Source organism: Pleurodeles waltl, chromosome 10 (assembly GCF_031143425.1).
Source record: "Pleurodeles waltl isolate 20211129_DDA chromosome 10, aPleWal1.hap1.20221129, whole genome shotgun sequence".
Lineage (NCBI taxonomy): Eukaryota > Metazoa > Chordata > Amphibia > Caudata > Salamandridae > Pleurodeles > Pleurodeles waltl.
In genome coordinates this window covers 31,004,979-31,019,619 of record NC_090449.1, presented here as the reverse complement: position 1 = coordinate 31,019,619, position 14,641 = coordinate 31,004,979, and the positions used below count along the sequence as shown (strand labels likewise).

General features: G+C 44.8%; 1 protein-coding gene across 1 annotated transcript in view; it reads left to right on the top strand.

The window, feature by feature from the left end:
• SYCE1 (synaptonemal complex central element protein 1) overlaps positions 1-14,641 on the top strand; it is a 439,580-nt gene that overhangs the window by 161,606 nt on the left and 263,333 nt on the right. Inside the window, exon 6 of the mRNA XM_069209539.1 lies at positions 532-586. Within this exon, the coding sequence (XP_069065640.1) occupies positions 532-586 (55 nt within the window). The remainder of the gene's footprint in view (positions 1-531; positions 587-14,641) is intronic.

The window sequence follows — 14,641 nt, the reverse complement described above, 5'->3', positions numbered from 1 at the left end:
GTGTACATAATAGTGTGTTCACTTACGCCCTATTGGAGTATTGCCTATTCAGAATTTTAGTATTTGTGTTAGTATAATAAAGTTCCTTTATTTTTGTAACACTGTGTGGTTCTTTCATGTGTGTGAGTGCTGTGTGACTGTAGTGGTATTGCATAATCTTTGCATGTCTCTTTCATAAGTTTTGGCTGCTCATCCACAGGTACCTCTAGAGAGCCCTGGCTTCTTAGACACTGTCTACACTTCACTGAGAGGGGATATCTGGACCTGGTATAGGGTGATAACACCACAGATGCTCACCACACACCAGGCCAGTTTCCTACATTAGTTACATATCTCTTGATTACAAATTATATGCTACTTCCTTTCCACGTAAGCTTCATAGGTCTCACCTGCAATCCTTTAGCCAAAATATGAGAGGATTCTCCACTGTAGGAAAGGCACTTCCATCAAGTTAGAGATAAATGTTTCAAAACGTAGTGGTAATACAGGGATTGCAGAATTTTCTCACTATGATTGCTGTTCTCTTTACAGAAGCGTGTAGAATACTTCAGTTGCAATGTGAACAAAGGGAAGCTGAAACTCAGAGGTAGTTTATCCTCCTTTTTGAATATATTGTCTGCAGCAAATGCCATGAATAATAATAGGAACTGGGCCTGAGATACAGAAAATTGGTCTAGCATAGAAAATGTTTATTGGAGTAAAGCCGAAAACTATATATGTATTTCATTTATATTTATGACAGATTTTCACCCTGAGACCTCTCCATTGTTAGACATTCATTTTAGCAGCTTGTTGTGAGGGTTTATCCTTTTCCAAGCCTCTGCAAATTTAATCTGTAGGATACAGAAGACTTTACATCTTTGCTGTTGGTGCAAACTGTTTTTTTCTGCTCCTGCTGAATGTATTAAGAAAAACCATCTATCCTGCAAAATGTCCCTAGGAAAAGAAAACCCATACATTACGAGCGGTTTGCCGTAGTTCTAATTAGGAAGTTTTTCAATTTTTGCTTGCTGCTGACGTCTACTCCTTTGATGGCCTCATGTTAAATCGCATCACTGGGGGGTCAATGGTGTAAGGCAAAGGCTGCCCTCTTGGGGCACTACGGAACAGTAGGAGCATGGTGGACCAGCCCACATGGCATGCCTAGGATAGCTTGCAGGAATTTTAGAGGGATTTTTATGAGGTGCGCATTTTGATAAATGGGTGAACTAAGGGTGAGGAGAATATGGGAGCTCCCATTCAGTTTTGACTTTTGTGATACTGATGGTGGGTTCTACAGCTTACATCTGATTGTGGCTGGTTTGTATTTGTGCAATACCTGCTGATGGGGACGGAACTCCTACAAAACTGATAACCTGTGAAGTTTTCCCCTTGGAAGTTGAAACTTCCAGGGAATCTTGAGGGAAGTTCATTTGACAGAAATAGGCCCCTTTCTGAGGCATCTCTGGCCCACATACCCAAACCTATGTGTGGTGTTTGTAAAAGTTGAAATAATCATCATGTATATGTTTGTTTAGCACAACTAGTACCTTTTAAGTGTGCTGCGCATCTCACCCTAATTTTGCCATCATGGGATCTTCATTGCTATTTGTAAACATCTGATATCTCCAAGTATGCTCTATCCCCCTCTACACATTTTTTTAAGGTCTGCTATGATCAAGATCCTTTAATTTGAAAAAATACAAGGTTGGAGGGGATTGGGTCAGCCCCCATTCAATCATTGGTTGCTTTGGGTTAGCCTCCTTCAACCATAACGTTAATACCATGTCAGTTACATCTTGCATCAGTCACGAGGGGTATTTCTGTCTCACTGTCATGCTGTTGGTTTAGTTATTATTCCATCTTTTAGTGAGTGTTTCAGTATATGAGATGCATTCTTTCCAGAACCTGACACTTTGTTGAACACAAAAGTGATCTTCAATGAAAAGTTTCATACAATAAAAGCAATGATAAACACTTGCTAAACTTTACTCTGAATATATATTTAAATGTACTACAATACTTGAAAGAGCTTGATTGAAGAAAATCTTTTTTTAGTAAAAAGCACCACCTAAAAATATAAAATTCATGTAATTCTGTAATGCCCGGCAAGCCGTTTAATGTATTTGCATACTTCTTTTGATAATAGTTAAAGTACGTATTTGGTTCTTATTGTTTCTGTATTGCTTTTAGTGTTGGAAGCTGCCTTTCTGAGATATCTGCTGGCACCACAACGTGGTTCTTTTTGTACAGTAGCTACATTCCTGCAATTTATTAAGCAAAATATGCAGGGACACAACCCTCAGCACATTGATACTTTCACCTTTGATAAAATCTTTGAAGCCCTGAATAGTTTGCAAAAATAAAGTTTGCTGTTTTCATCTGTCTGCAGGCATCGTGTCTGGTTGTATTATTTCTTGTCATCAGTACTTCAAAACTTCAAAAAACGTTTAATAAGAAGTACAGAAAGTGTAGGCTGTGTGTTGTCCATTGACTTTCATGTAATTTTTATAGTTCGATGTTGCATGTATGTGCTATTCATGAAGGCTTTTAGAGGATAGTTAAATTGTCTTATTTGTGTTTAGGTTGGGTTTTGGTGATGAGGCATCAAGTAGTCCTTTGTTTACACTAGAGACAGCATTTGCTCTTTGAAGTATTCACGTTGTGGATACAATGAGTTATTAATCACAGGTGTTAGGCTTTTTTGTTTAGGAAGCACAGCAGGTGTAATTTCTTAGCTGTTGACTAATCACCCTTGCATGTTCATTTGTTTTACTTGGCTTTCATGATAAAATGTTAAATTTACAGCTTTTTTGTTCACAAGTTGAAGACAAGAACACACATAGGCTTTCATAAAGAAGTAACACATAGTGCCTCTTTGTCAAAAGTATCTAATACGCTATATTTTGCTGTATATACCTTGTAAATACACCTCTTACAACATAAATTAATCTTCTGACTTCTTTTCATATCACTCTTCTTTGAGGGTTCACCTTAACTCTGTTCATGAACTCTGTTCAACAAATGAGCTCTACTCCAGGCTCCCATATCTTTGTAGCCAAGATGTTGCTTCAGAATGAGGTTTTCTTTTTAGAACAGCTGGGGACAACACACATGCCCAGACAACATTGTATTTCGCCATGTATATCATAATTATGGGAGATGTCAGTGGAAACATCAAAACAGTTCAAATCAGATCCTCTATTTCTGTCTTGGGACTAAGGCCAAAGACTCCACGACAATCCACTATCCTTGTATCCTGCATCCTAGCTACTTAGGCCTTAACGTTTGGTAGCCTACAATTCCCGGATGACTATACACAATGGATGGGCAGAGCATATTCTTCTCTTAATGCATACAAATTTAAATGTACCCAATTTATAATATGGGCACTTTCTTACCAACTGCATCCATTAATCTGTGATTCATTTGGCGAATGCTAAAATGCTCCTCCATGGTCCTCGTTCCAAGTATTCTCTTTATTCCGATGGGGCTAGTAACACCAGTTTCCAGCCACACAGGATGTATAAGATTGGCAGGAACACTGCATATTGCTTTACTTTCTCTTGGAGATTTTGGCTGCTGAAAAAGGCTGAAATCTCTGTGTGAAAGTATGAGGGATAACAAGGAATTATAGTGGAAATCTGAATAGAAAAAATCAATTCCTCATTTAACAATTACCAAGTCCACATTTCCTAGTGGACCTTCAGGATCCAACTTATAGCAGGCTGGATTTTCCCTATCCTGGTGTAGCAAAATCCCAGGTATCAATAACTTTTTGGTGGGGAAAATATGGCCCAATTACTAGGCCACTCCTAATGAGGGCCTAGAAATGTCAGTCTTTAGGCAATATCAATATATCTCAGAGGACCCGCCTTAGCCAGGCATCTTTCTTTTCAACAAGGATAGTTAAAGAATTCATAAGTGAAATCTTGCATGCTTCACCCCACTTCTTGGAAACTCAACTCAATACTAGCAGCATAACAAAGCTCCAATTGAATCCATTCATGAAGCAAAGATATATCACCTGTCGTGGAAGGCAGCTTTTCTACTGGTTGTCCCCACTGGCATAATAATATATTAGGCCACCTCCCAACTTCCAAACGCTCAATCATTTTCCTGTGATAGGTGCTTCTGGTAGGAGTACTACTTACAATGGTCTCAACCTCGAGTTAACAAATCGATTTGCCCCTGTTGATACCATGTAGGATTACAGAGCCCCTCAAGCCCCACATTTTCCAACTAGTCTAAATATCCCTGAGGTGGGCTTTCTAACTGTGAATCAAGATCGGTCAATTGCAAGGGAAACGCTGCCTATCCAAAATAACACTTCGGCCAATGATAGCTGATTTAGACTCCTCTCATGGAATGTACCAATATCTGTACAAATTGTTAAATCTTGATTGGCTGGACCTAGTAAAGTACTTGCTTTCAAGAGACTTAGGTGTCTGAAGACTTCTGCATTGATGGTTTTCGTGCCTTCTGCAATCCGGCAACCCTGTCTTCTGCAGGTTTAGTTAATTTTGTTTCACTTAAATTCTTTGATATTGGTGCTGCAATAGTGGGCTGCTCACCTTGGTTTCAAATTTGGCGTCTACTTTTTCCAGGGTCTGAAATCCTTTGCTCATAAATTTTTATTATAATATTTTTGACAATTGGTCGAGGAGGTAACTGATCAGTTAAACAATTTGTTATCAAATTGTTTCACCCAGTGCAATAGGAATAATCTTTTGGTATAGGTAGGAGATTCTAACATTTCCACTTTAAGGGTAGTAGGCTTCCTAGACACTAATGGGGACGATCTCTCCCATCTTAAAAATACTCCCTAAGGGGAAGCTTTATATGGGTTTGTGGCCAAAAATACATTGTTCTTAGTTTTCAACTTTTCACTGTCGGATGAACCCCACATTCCAGCATTTATTTTCTCTGGCTCAGGTAGCACTATAGATTTCCTCATATTGTCCTCAGATCTGTGCACTCTTCTCACTCTTTTTAAGATTATTACCAGTTACATTAGCAAACACAATCCTCTTCGCTTGGTTCTTAATTTAGCTCTCAGGTTTAAAAATGAAGACTGAAGGTCTGTGGGGATGGATTTTTTAAGAAACAAGGGAATAAAGATCAAGTGGGACAAAATTGGTCCATTTTGTTTTTAAGGATCTTGTAAGTAGATCAAGCAATTCTATATCAATTTGCTTCACTCGGATGCGACCCCAAGCACTATAATTGTTAACTATGGTATTATTAGTTAACACATATTGGAAGTAAGTAACCCCAATTAAATCCCACTGTTGAAAGCCCTGTAGAGCAGTGATCTGATACAGCCAGTCTCCGTGCCACAGTGTGGTAATTTGAGTAAGACGTCGGTCCCATTTTATAAGTTTTAGGGCAGCCTTCCAACAATTCACCGCCACCCGCAAGACGCAATCTGGACAGGAACCCCGCTGCCATAACACATATCCAATAGGCCTCCAAAGCCCACCTCTCGAGTCTCAAGTCGATACGCCGGGTCATCCCAACCTCCCACAAACCAATCATTTATAGGCACCACCTGGGCAGCCAGGTAGTAAATATATAAATCTGGGACACCCATGCCCCCTTCGTACGGGGATGTCCGCACGGTATGAAAAGCCACCTTGTGCCATCCTCCATTTCAAATGAAGTTGGTAAGGGCTAACCAGGCACCAGCACCAGTGTTCTTTCCCTGAACTGTACCTTTGTTCCCACTATTGGCACAGCACTGGCACCCAGATAAGTCCTTTGTAAATGGTACCCCTGGTACCAAGGGCCCTGATGCCAGGTAAGGTCTCTAAGGGCTTCAGCATGTCTTATGCCACCCTGGGGACCCCTCACTCAGCACACGCACACTGCTTCACAGCTTCTGTGTGCTGGTGGGGAGAAAATTACTAAGTCGACATGGCACTCCCCTCAGAGTGCCATGCCAACCTCACACTGCCTGTGGCATAGGTAAGTCACCCCTATACCAGGCCTTACAGCCCTAAGGCAGGGTGCACTATACACAGGTGAGGGCATATATGCATGAGCACTATGCCCCTTCAGTGTCTAAGCAAAACCTTAGACGTTGTAAGTGCAGGGTAGCCATAAAGAGTATATGGTCTGGGAGTTTGTCAAACACGAACTCCACAGTTCCATAATGGTTACACTGAAATCTGGGAAGTTTGGTATCAAACTTCTCAGCACAATAAATGCACGCTAATGCCAGTGTGGAATTTATTGTAAAATACACCCAGAGGGCATCTTAGAGATGACCCCTGAATACGAGTCCGACTCCTAGTGCTAGGCTGACCAGTTTCTGCCAGCCTGCCACAACCAGATGAGTTTCAGGCCACATGGGGAGAGTGCCTTTGTCACTCTGTGGCCAAGAACAAAGCCTTCACTGGGTGGAGGTGCTTCTCACCTCCCCCTGCAGGAACTGTAACACCTGGCGGTGATCCTCAAATGCTCCTGCCTGTTGTTACAGCACCCCAGGACATCCCAGCTAGAGGAGATGCCTGCCCCTCGGTTCACAGCCCCCACTTTTGGCAGCAAGACCAGAGGAGATGATGAGAAAAACAAGGAGGAATCACCCACCACTCAGGCCAGCCTCTAAGGTGTCCTGAGCTGAGGTAATCCCTGCCTTTAGAAATTCTCCATCTTCAGTTTGTAGGATTCCCTCAATAGGATTAGGGTTGGCCCCCCTCCCCTCAGGGAGGAGGCACAAAGAGGGTGTAGCCACCCTCAAGGACACTAGCCATTGGCTACTGCCCTCCTAACCTAAACATACCCCCAAAACGAGTATTTAGGGGCGACCCAGAACCCAGGAAATCAGCAACTTACACAAAGAAGGACGGCTGACCTGAAAACCCCACAGAGACGACGGAGATGATAACTGACTTAGATGCAGCCCTACCGGCCTGTCTCCAGACTCAAAGAACCTGCCCAGCGATGCATCCAGCGGGACCAGCGACCTCAGAGGACTGCCCTGAACTGAAGGACCAAGAAACTCCAGAGAACAGCGGCACTGTTCACCAACAGCAACATTTTTTGCAACTTTGAAACAACTTTTAAAGACCTCACTCTTCCCGGCAGAAGCCTGACACTTCACCCTCTGCACCCGGCTCGAGCTCCAAAGAACTAACACTGCAGAGAGGACTCCTAGGCGACTGCAACTCAGTGAGTAACCTGAGACGACCCCCACAGCGACACATGCAGAGAGGATCCAGAGGCCCCCCTGACCGCGACTGCCTGGAACAAAGAACTCAATGGCTGGACCAAGCACTGCACCCGCAGCCCCCATGATCATAAGGAATCCAACTCCAGTGCTGGAGTGACCATCAAGCGACCCTCTGCCTAGCCCAGTCGGTGGCTGGCCCGAGAAGCCCCCCTGTGCCCTGCCTGCACCGCTAGAGTGACCACCGCTAGTACATTTACTTCTATTGAAAACCCGACGCATGCTAAGTGCACTGCAGCCGGCCGCCCCTGTGCCGCTAAGGGTGTTTTTTGTGTGTCTACTTGTCTCCCCTCCTGTGCTCCACAAAACCCCCCTGGTCTGCCCTCCGAAGACGCAGCTACTTAACTGTTGGCAGACTGGAACCGGAGCACCCCTGTTCTCCATAGGCGCCTATGTGTTTTGAGCCCACCTTTGACCTCTGCACCTGACCGGCCCTGTGTTGCTGGTGCGGTGACTTTGGGGTTGCCTTGAATCCCCAACGGAGGGCTGCCTGTGCCCAGGAAACTGAATTTGTAAGTGCCTTACTTACCTGAAAAACTAACTAATACTTACCTCCCACAGGAACTGTTGATTTTTCACTTTTAAAATATCTTATTTTCATTTTAACTAAAACTGTGTATGTTACTGCTCTAATTCAAAGTTCCTTACTTACCTGTGTGAAGTACCTTGCATTTTATGTATTTACTTCAAATCTTGAATCTTGTGGGACTGCTTGTGTCCCCCCCGTGCCCCACAAAACCCCCCTGGTCTGCCCCCCGAGGACGCGGGTACTTACCTGCTGGCAGACTGGAACCGTGGCACCTCTGTTATCCAGTATTGGATCTTTCATAAATTCACATGCTTGAATCATCCCCGTCGTCAAAGTGGGAGTCCCACGGTATATAAAATAGCAATAATTAACAAATACAACTTTTTTGCCATAGGCTATAATGGAAACAGTAATTGCTCATATAGCCTATCCATTTCCTTTTGTGAAAAGGACCCAAACCTGCCTGCTGACCAATCAGGCACCAGCACCCTCTAGAACAGTGGTTCCCAACATGTGGGCCGGGGACCCCAGGGGGTCCGCAAAGCCTCCCCAGGGGGTCCGCGACTGCTTAGAAAATTTAATAATATTAGGTTCCAACTATCAGTAATGACTCAGTGGGGGTCCCCGGATTCCAATAATGATTCAGTGGGGGTCCCCGGGCTGCAGTATTGATAAAATGGGGGTCCACCGAAGTCAAAAGGTTGGGAACCACTGCTCTAGAACACTCTCCAGAGAAGCTCCTTCCCTCAGATTTTCTACCGCACGTCGTGTGAAGGGAGTCTCCCTGAGCTCTGCTCATTTTTCTACTTCTTCAGAAGCTTTTTTTCCTCAAAGAATTTAAAATATGTCTGATTCTTCTAGAAAAGGCCTTTTCCGCCCTTGCAAGACCTGTGGAAAGAAAAGGCTCCATGTGGATGATCCACATAAAGACTGCTTGTATTGTCTCTACCCACACCATCAGGTGAAAGACTGCAAGATATGTCACACTTTTTCCACAAAAACCCTCAGAGGCCGTGAGGGTAGACTCCTGACATGGTTACAGGCTAAATCCTGTACTTCAGGTGAGGAGAGTGGGTCAGAGAGGCCACACAAAAGGTCCAAATCTGAGGACCTGGGCCAGACAGAAAAATCTAGAAAGAGGCAGAAATTACATCATGGAAAGGGCTTACAGACTTCAATCTCCTCTGAGCCATCCTCTCCTTTTCAAAAGAAGGAGTCCTACCGTCTTTCTCCTTCCTTAGAGTCTTCTACCTCTAGAAAGGTGACTATTAAAATAAAATCGATGACAACACCACTGTCGACGACCATGACGACGACGACGGTACTAACAGCTACCGTCTCCACTACATCGTCGACAAGACCATCGTCAGCGACAACTACTTTGACATCAATGGTAAGGGCTCCTATCCCCTCAATCAAACCTCCGTCTACGAGGACTCCAGAACGAAGTGCGTCGTTGACATCATCGACGACAACAACATCGTCGCTTATAACACCGTCGACAACAGCCCCGTCGGCTATAATATCAACAACGACAGCGTCATCGGCTGTCTCACCATCGATGAGGACACCGTCGAAGAAGCCGTCGTCGACGAGACCATCGTCGATGGAAAAATCAGTACCGTCCACGGCATCTTCAACTCTGACACCATCTACGACTACACTGGTGCCTGTCAGGCAGATAGAAGCTACTCCTACTTCTTCCAGGTCTCCGGATCTCCGAGCCATGGTCAGGATCACATCTCTGCCCAGATCAGACATTTATCCCATACACACGTCTCCAAGCAAAGTGTCAACTTTAGTACCCAGCCATCTTCTTGACTGGGAGGAATCTGATGAGGGTCCAATCGGAGATGCACACAGCTCCACGTTAAATATCAAGAAGAAGATGACGATGACGAGTATGACCAATACCAACCATACTACTCACATCAAGAACACTATTACCAACCAAGGGAGCCTCAGCCAAGAGACTCTATACAGATACCTTCCTCCTTAATCCAGGATTTACAATCTATGCTACAGGATTATAGGAGAAGGTTTCCAGTGGCAGCAGAAGATCAGCCACCACCGCCAGTCTCTCCTGCTACACCAACCAATGTCCCTTCTCCTCCAGCTACTCCAAGATTGACACCCCACTTTGTGTTAGCTGCATCCCCTAGAGATGAAGGTTCAACTTCAGGGGAAGAAGGAGAGATTTCTACCCCGCAACATCCTACTGAGGAATGGGATGACTACTTGGCCCCCACTCCTTCTCCACCACCTCCTCGCCCTTCTGATTCTCCACCCGAGGATATAGGTTGTTTCCACAATCTTATGGACAGAGCTGCTGCACGCTTCTACCTTCCAACATCTGTCTCCCAGTCGGAATGTTTCCTGCATGATTTTAAGGAGCAGTCAAGGAAGTCTTTACAGTCCATTCCGATTATTGATTTTATATGGAGCGAGGGTACAAAGATTATGCGCAATCCGGCAACGGTCCCACCAGTCCCGCAAAAACTGGACAAGAAATACAAGGCAACCCAGGATTCTCCGGCATGTCTTACTGGCCACCCAAAGCCTGACTCAGTTATTTCACAAGCTGCTCAAAGGCGTTCTAAGAACCCATCGACGCCTATCTCTGCTCCTCCAGACAAAGAAGGAAGGAGATTGGATAATATAGGCAAAAGATTCTCCTCCATGTCAGCAATCACTGTCAGAGCAGCAAATTCATTGGCAATCCTGGGTCGTTATGACCGGCAAATGTGGTCTGATATGCAACTTTTCTTGAACCTCATCCCTGAAAGCAAGCAAGCAGAGGCACGGAAGATCCTCCAAGAGGGTGAGCGTACGTCGGAAGAAATAATCGACTGCGCTCTTGATATAGCTTCTACTGGTTTTCATCAGCTAGCTGGTGCCGCTGTCTTACGCTGCCAAGGTTGGCTCAAAGCCACATCTTTCTGGCCGGAAGTGCAGTCCTGTATCCTCGACATGCCCTACGATGGCGAATCTCTCTTTGGCAAGCACGTAGATGACGCGTTCCAAGACCGACACAGACACTGCCAAGTTCCTAGGTACCCTGTAGTACCGGAAGCAGCCCTTTCGGGGTGCTAGAGGAAGTGGCTTTACCTCATTTCGAGGTTCATTTCACAGGCAGTACCAGCAATCCCAATATAGGCCTTCCTACCACCAACAGTACAGGCAACCATCTACGGCTTCCTACGTCAGACAGGGAGGAAAGAGAAGACCGGGTTCACAAAGCAGAGATCAACCCAGAAAGCAATGATCTTCTCCAGGCACCGGCTATGCTCCCCAATGTTCACACCATCAACAAATAGGAGCAAACATTTCCAACTACATCCAGGAGTGGAAGAAAATAACATCAGACAAATGGGTGCTGGATATAGTGACAAGAGGTCATACTCTGGAATTCATACAAAAACCACTGCATCATCCACCAAGATCAGGCAGACCTCTCCATCTTCGTCTGCTTCAATGGGAGGTATTCATTATGCTTGCCAAGGGAGCTATAGAGACAGTTCCAGTTTAACAACAAGGTCTCGGATTCTACTCCCTTTTCTTCCTAATAAAGAAGAAGTCAGGGGAATGGTGTCCGATACTAGATCTCAGGAAACTCAACAAGTTCCTTCTGAAGCAATCTTTCTGGATGATCACACTGTCAGATATCCTGCACCTCCTCAATCCTGGAGATTTTATGACAACTTTGGATCTCCAGGATGCCTATTTCCACATACCAATACATCAGAAACATCGCAAATATCTCCGCTTTACTGTAGCCGGTGCCCATTATCAGTTCAAAGTCCTACCATTCGGGCTGAGATCAGCTCCAAGAATCTTCACGAAATGCCTTGCCCCAGTCGCAGGTTTCCTCCGCAGCCAGAGTTTCCAGGTGTTTCCATACCTGGACGACTGGCTCATAAAAGCTCAGTCTACGCTACTAGCCTCCAAAGCGACAAACGCTTGCTAAAATTATTCCACAGTTTGGGGCTAACAGTGAATCTACAGAAGTCGGTCACACTTCCCTCATGCAGAAGAGTTTTCCTGGGGGCAGAAGTAGACACTATCCAGAACAAGGCATATCTCACTCCAGCAAGGCAGCAGAAGCTAACCCACTTGGCTGTCAGAATCTCCACAAAAGAGTCGCTTCTGGGCATGATTTCCTCGGCCATCGCCCTAGTTCGACTAGCAAGGCTGAGAATGAGACCGTTGCAAGAAGAACTGCAACTCCAATGGACCCAGTCGCACGGGTCCTTCGACGACTTAATATAACTATCACACCAAAAATTCGGCAGGCGTTGAAGTGGTGGTCTCAGACCAACCACCTCTCCCAAGGTCTTACGTTTCTAGCACCAATAACAGACTTTGTCATCACCACAGACGCCTCCTTGGAAGGCTGGGGAGTCCATTTGCAAGACATGCGCATTCAGGGCAGATGGTCCAATCTCCAGAAAGGAATGCACATAAACCTGCTAGATCTGAAGGCGATCCATCTCACGCTCAAAGCTTTTCTTCCACGCATCGCAGGGTCCTCAGTGTTGGTCAGGACGGACAACACAACAAGTATGTTTTACATCAACAAGCAGGGAGAAACAAGATCCCTCTCCCTCTCAAGGGAAGCTCAGTCTCTTTGGGACTGGCTCACACTGCACAATGTTCGCCTCAGGGTGGAGCACCTGCCTGGGGTCAACAACGCCCTAGCGGACTCTCTCAGCAGGACGGACGACAACTGCCACGAGTGGAAACACAACCAGAACATACTCAACGGCATCTTCCAACGATGGGGTCAGCCGATCCTAGACTTGTTTGCCACCAACGTGAACGCCAAATGCCAGTTCTATGCCAGTCGATACCCACTCCCGGGGTCGTGGGGAAATGCTCTTTTGATGAGATGGTCCGGGATCTTTGCATACGCTTTTCCCCCAATCCCTTTGATTCCCAGGCTCCTTAGGAAAATGAAGTCCGAATGCTGCAGGATCATTCTCATAGCCCCCAGATGGCCAAGACAGTACTGGTACACGGAGCTCCTACTCCAGTCCGTGGCCAATCCAGTCCGCCTTCCTTGCAACCACAATCTTCTAATGAAGAATCAGGGTCTCATCCTTCATCCCGACCCAGCTTCGCTGCAATTGCATGCTTGGCTCCTGAATACAGAGAGTTTCACGATAGGAACATCAATCAGGAATGTAGACTGATATTATCTAGGGCACGAGCAGAGAGCACAAATAAGACGTACAAACTCAAGTGGAAGAGATTTTGTGGTTGGTGCTCTCAGAACAACTTCCACCCGTTACAAATTAACCCTGAACAAATTCTGTCTTACCTTCTCACACTCTCCAAGGCTGGTCTTTGCCATGCATCAGTCAAGATTCACCTAGCAGCTATAGCCTTCTATAGGCGATCGGCTGAGATGCCCTCTATCGGCTCATCCAGAATCATTAAGCAGGTTATGAAAGGGCTTTTCCGTAATTTCCCTCCGGTGCGGTTACATCCGCCAGTGTGGCACCTTAATATAGTCCTGTCTCAGCTCATGAAAGCTCTTTTCGAACCCATTCACAGGGCGGAACTCAAGAATATTACATGGAAGTGGCAACCCTGCTTGCTCTCACTTCTACCAGGAGAGTCAGTGATATACAGGCGTTCACTACTAAAGAACCCTTCTTGGTTTTTTCTAATGACTTCGTTATGCTCAGAACCAACCCCAAATACATTCCCAAGGTGCCATTTTCATTCCATCTCAATGAGCCTGTGATACTACGAACCTTTTTTCCAAACCCAACTACAATCGCGGAAAAAACTCTACACTCTTTGGACATCAAACAATGGCTCTAATTTTATATTCAAAGTACCAAACAAATCAGAAAATCGGATCAGCTCTTGGTATCTTATTCTCTTGGACGACAGGGAACAGGAGTCACCAAGGCCACTATAGCCCGGTGGATTTCCTCGACAATCCAATTCTGTCACACCAAGGCAGGAAGACCGTTGACTAGGTGCCCGAGAGCCCACTCCACGAGAGCAGTCTCCACATCGGCTGCTTTGTTTCAGGGTATTGCCCTGGATAAGATATGTCACGCTGCGACATGGAAAACTACACACTCCTTTACGCAGCACTATTGTTTGGAGTCATCACAGAGAACCGACTCTCTAGTAGGACAAGCTGTTCTACGCCATCTCTTTCATTAAGGTGAGACCTTTCCTTGGTTATATAGAAATGGTTTGATATGCAAATAACCGTGATTTTCATCGTATATACTTTGATATGATTCTGTATAAGTATATGTATGTAGGTATATCTTTATATAAATATATATGTGTATTTATAACACGAATGTTCAGTATATGTGTAGATGTACTTAGAAGTATCTATATTTTTCTCTGAAGATCATAATGCAAGATTTATGAGCTAACTATTTTATATTGGTTATAAAGGATTTTCATGCTCGCACCCTCCATCCTCTGCGGGTATAATGTTTATCAACAGTACTGCTGACTATTCAGATTCAAGCATGTGAATTTATGAAAGATCCAATACTGGATAACAAAACAAGTTACTTACCTGTAACTACAGTTATCCAGTATTGGTATCTTTCATAAATTCACATGCGACCCACCCTCCTCCCCTTTGATGCTCGCATTTCCTCTCAGGTTATAATCTTTCACTCTTGTGCTGGAAAATCTGAGGGAAGGAGTTTCTCTGGAGAGTGTTCTAGAGGGTGCTGGTGCCCGATTGGTCAGCAGGCAGGTTTGGGTCCTTTTCACAAAAGGACATGGATAGGCTATATGAGCAATTACTGTTTCCATTATAGCCTATGGCAAAAAAGTTTTATTTGTTAATTATTGCTATTTTATGTACCGTGGGACTCCCACTTTGACGACGGGGATGATTCAAGCATGTGAATTTA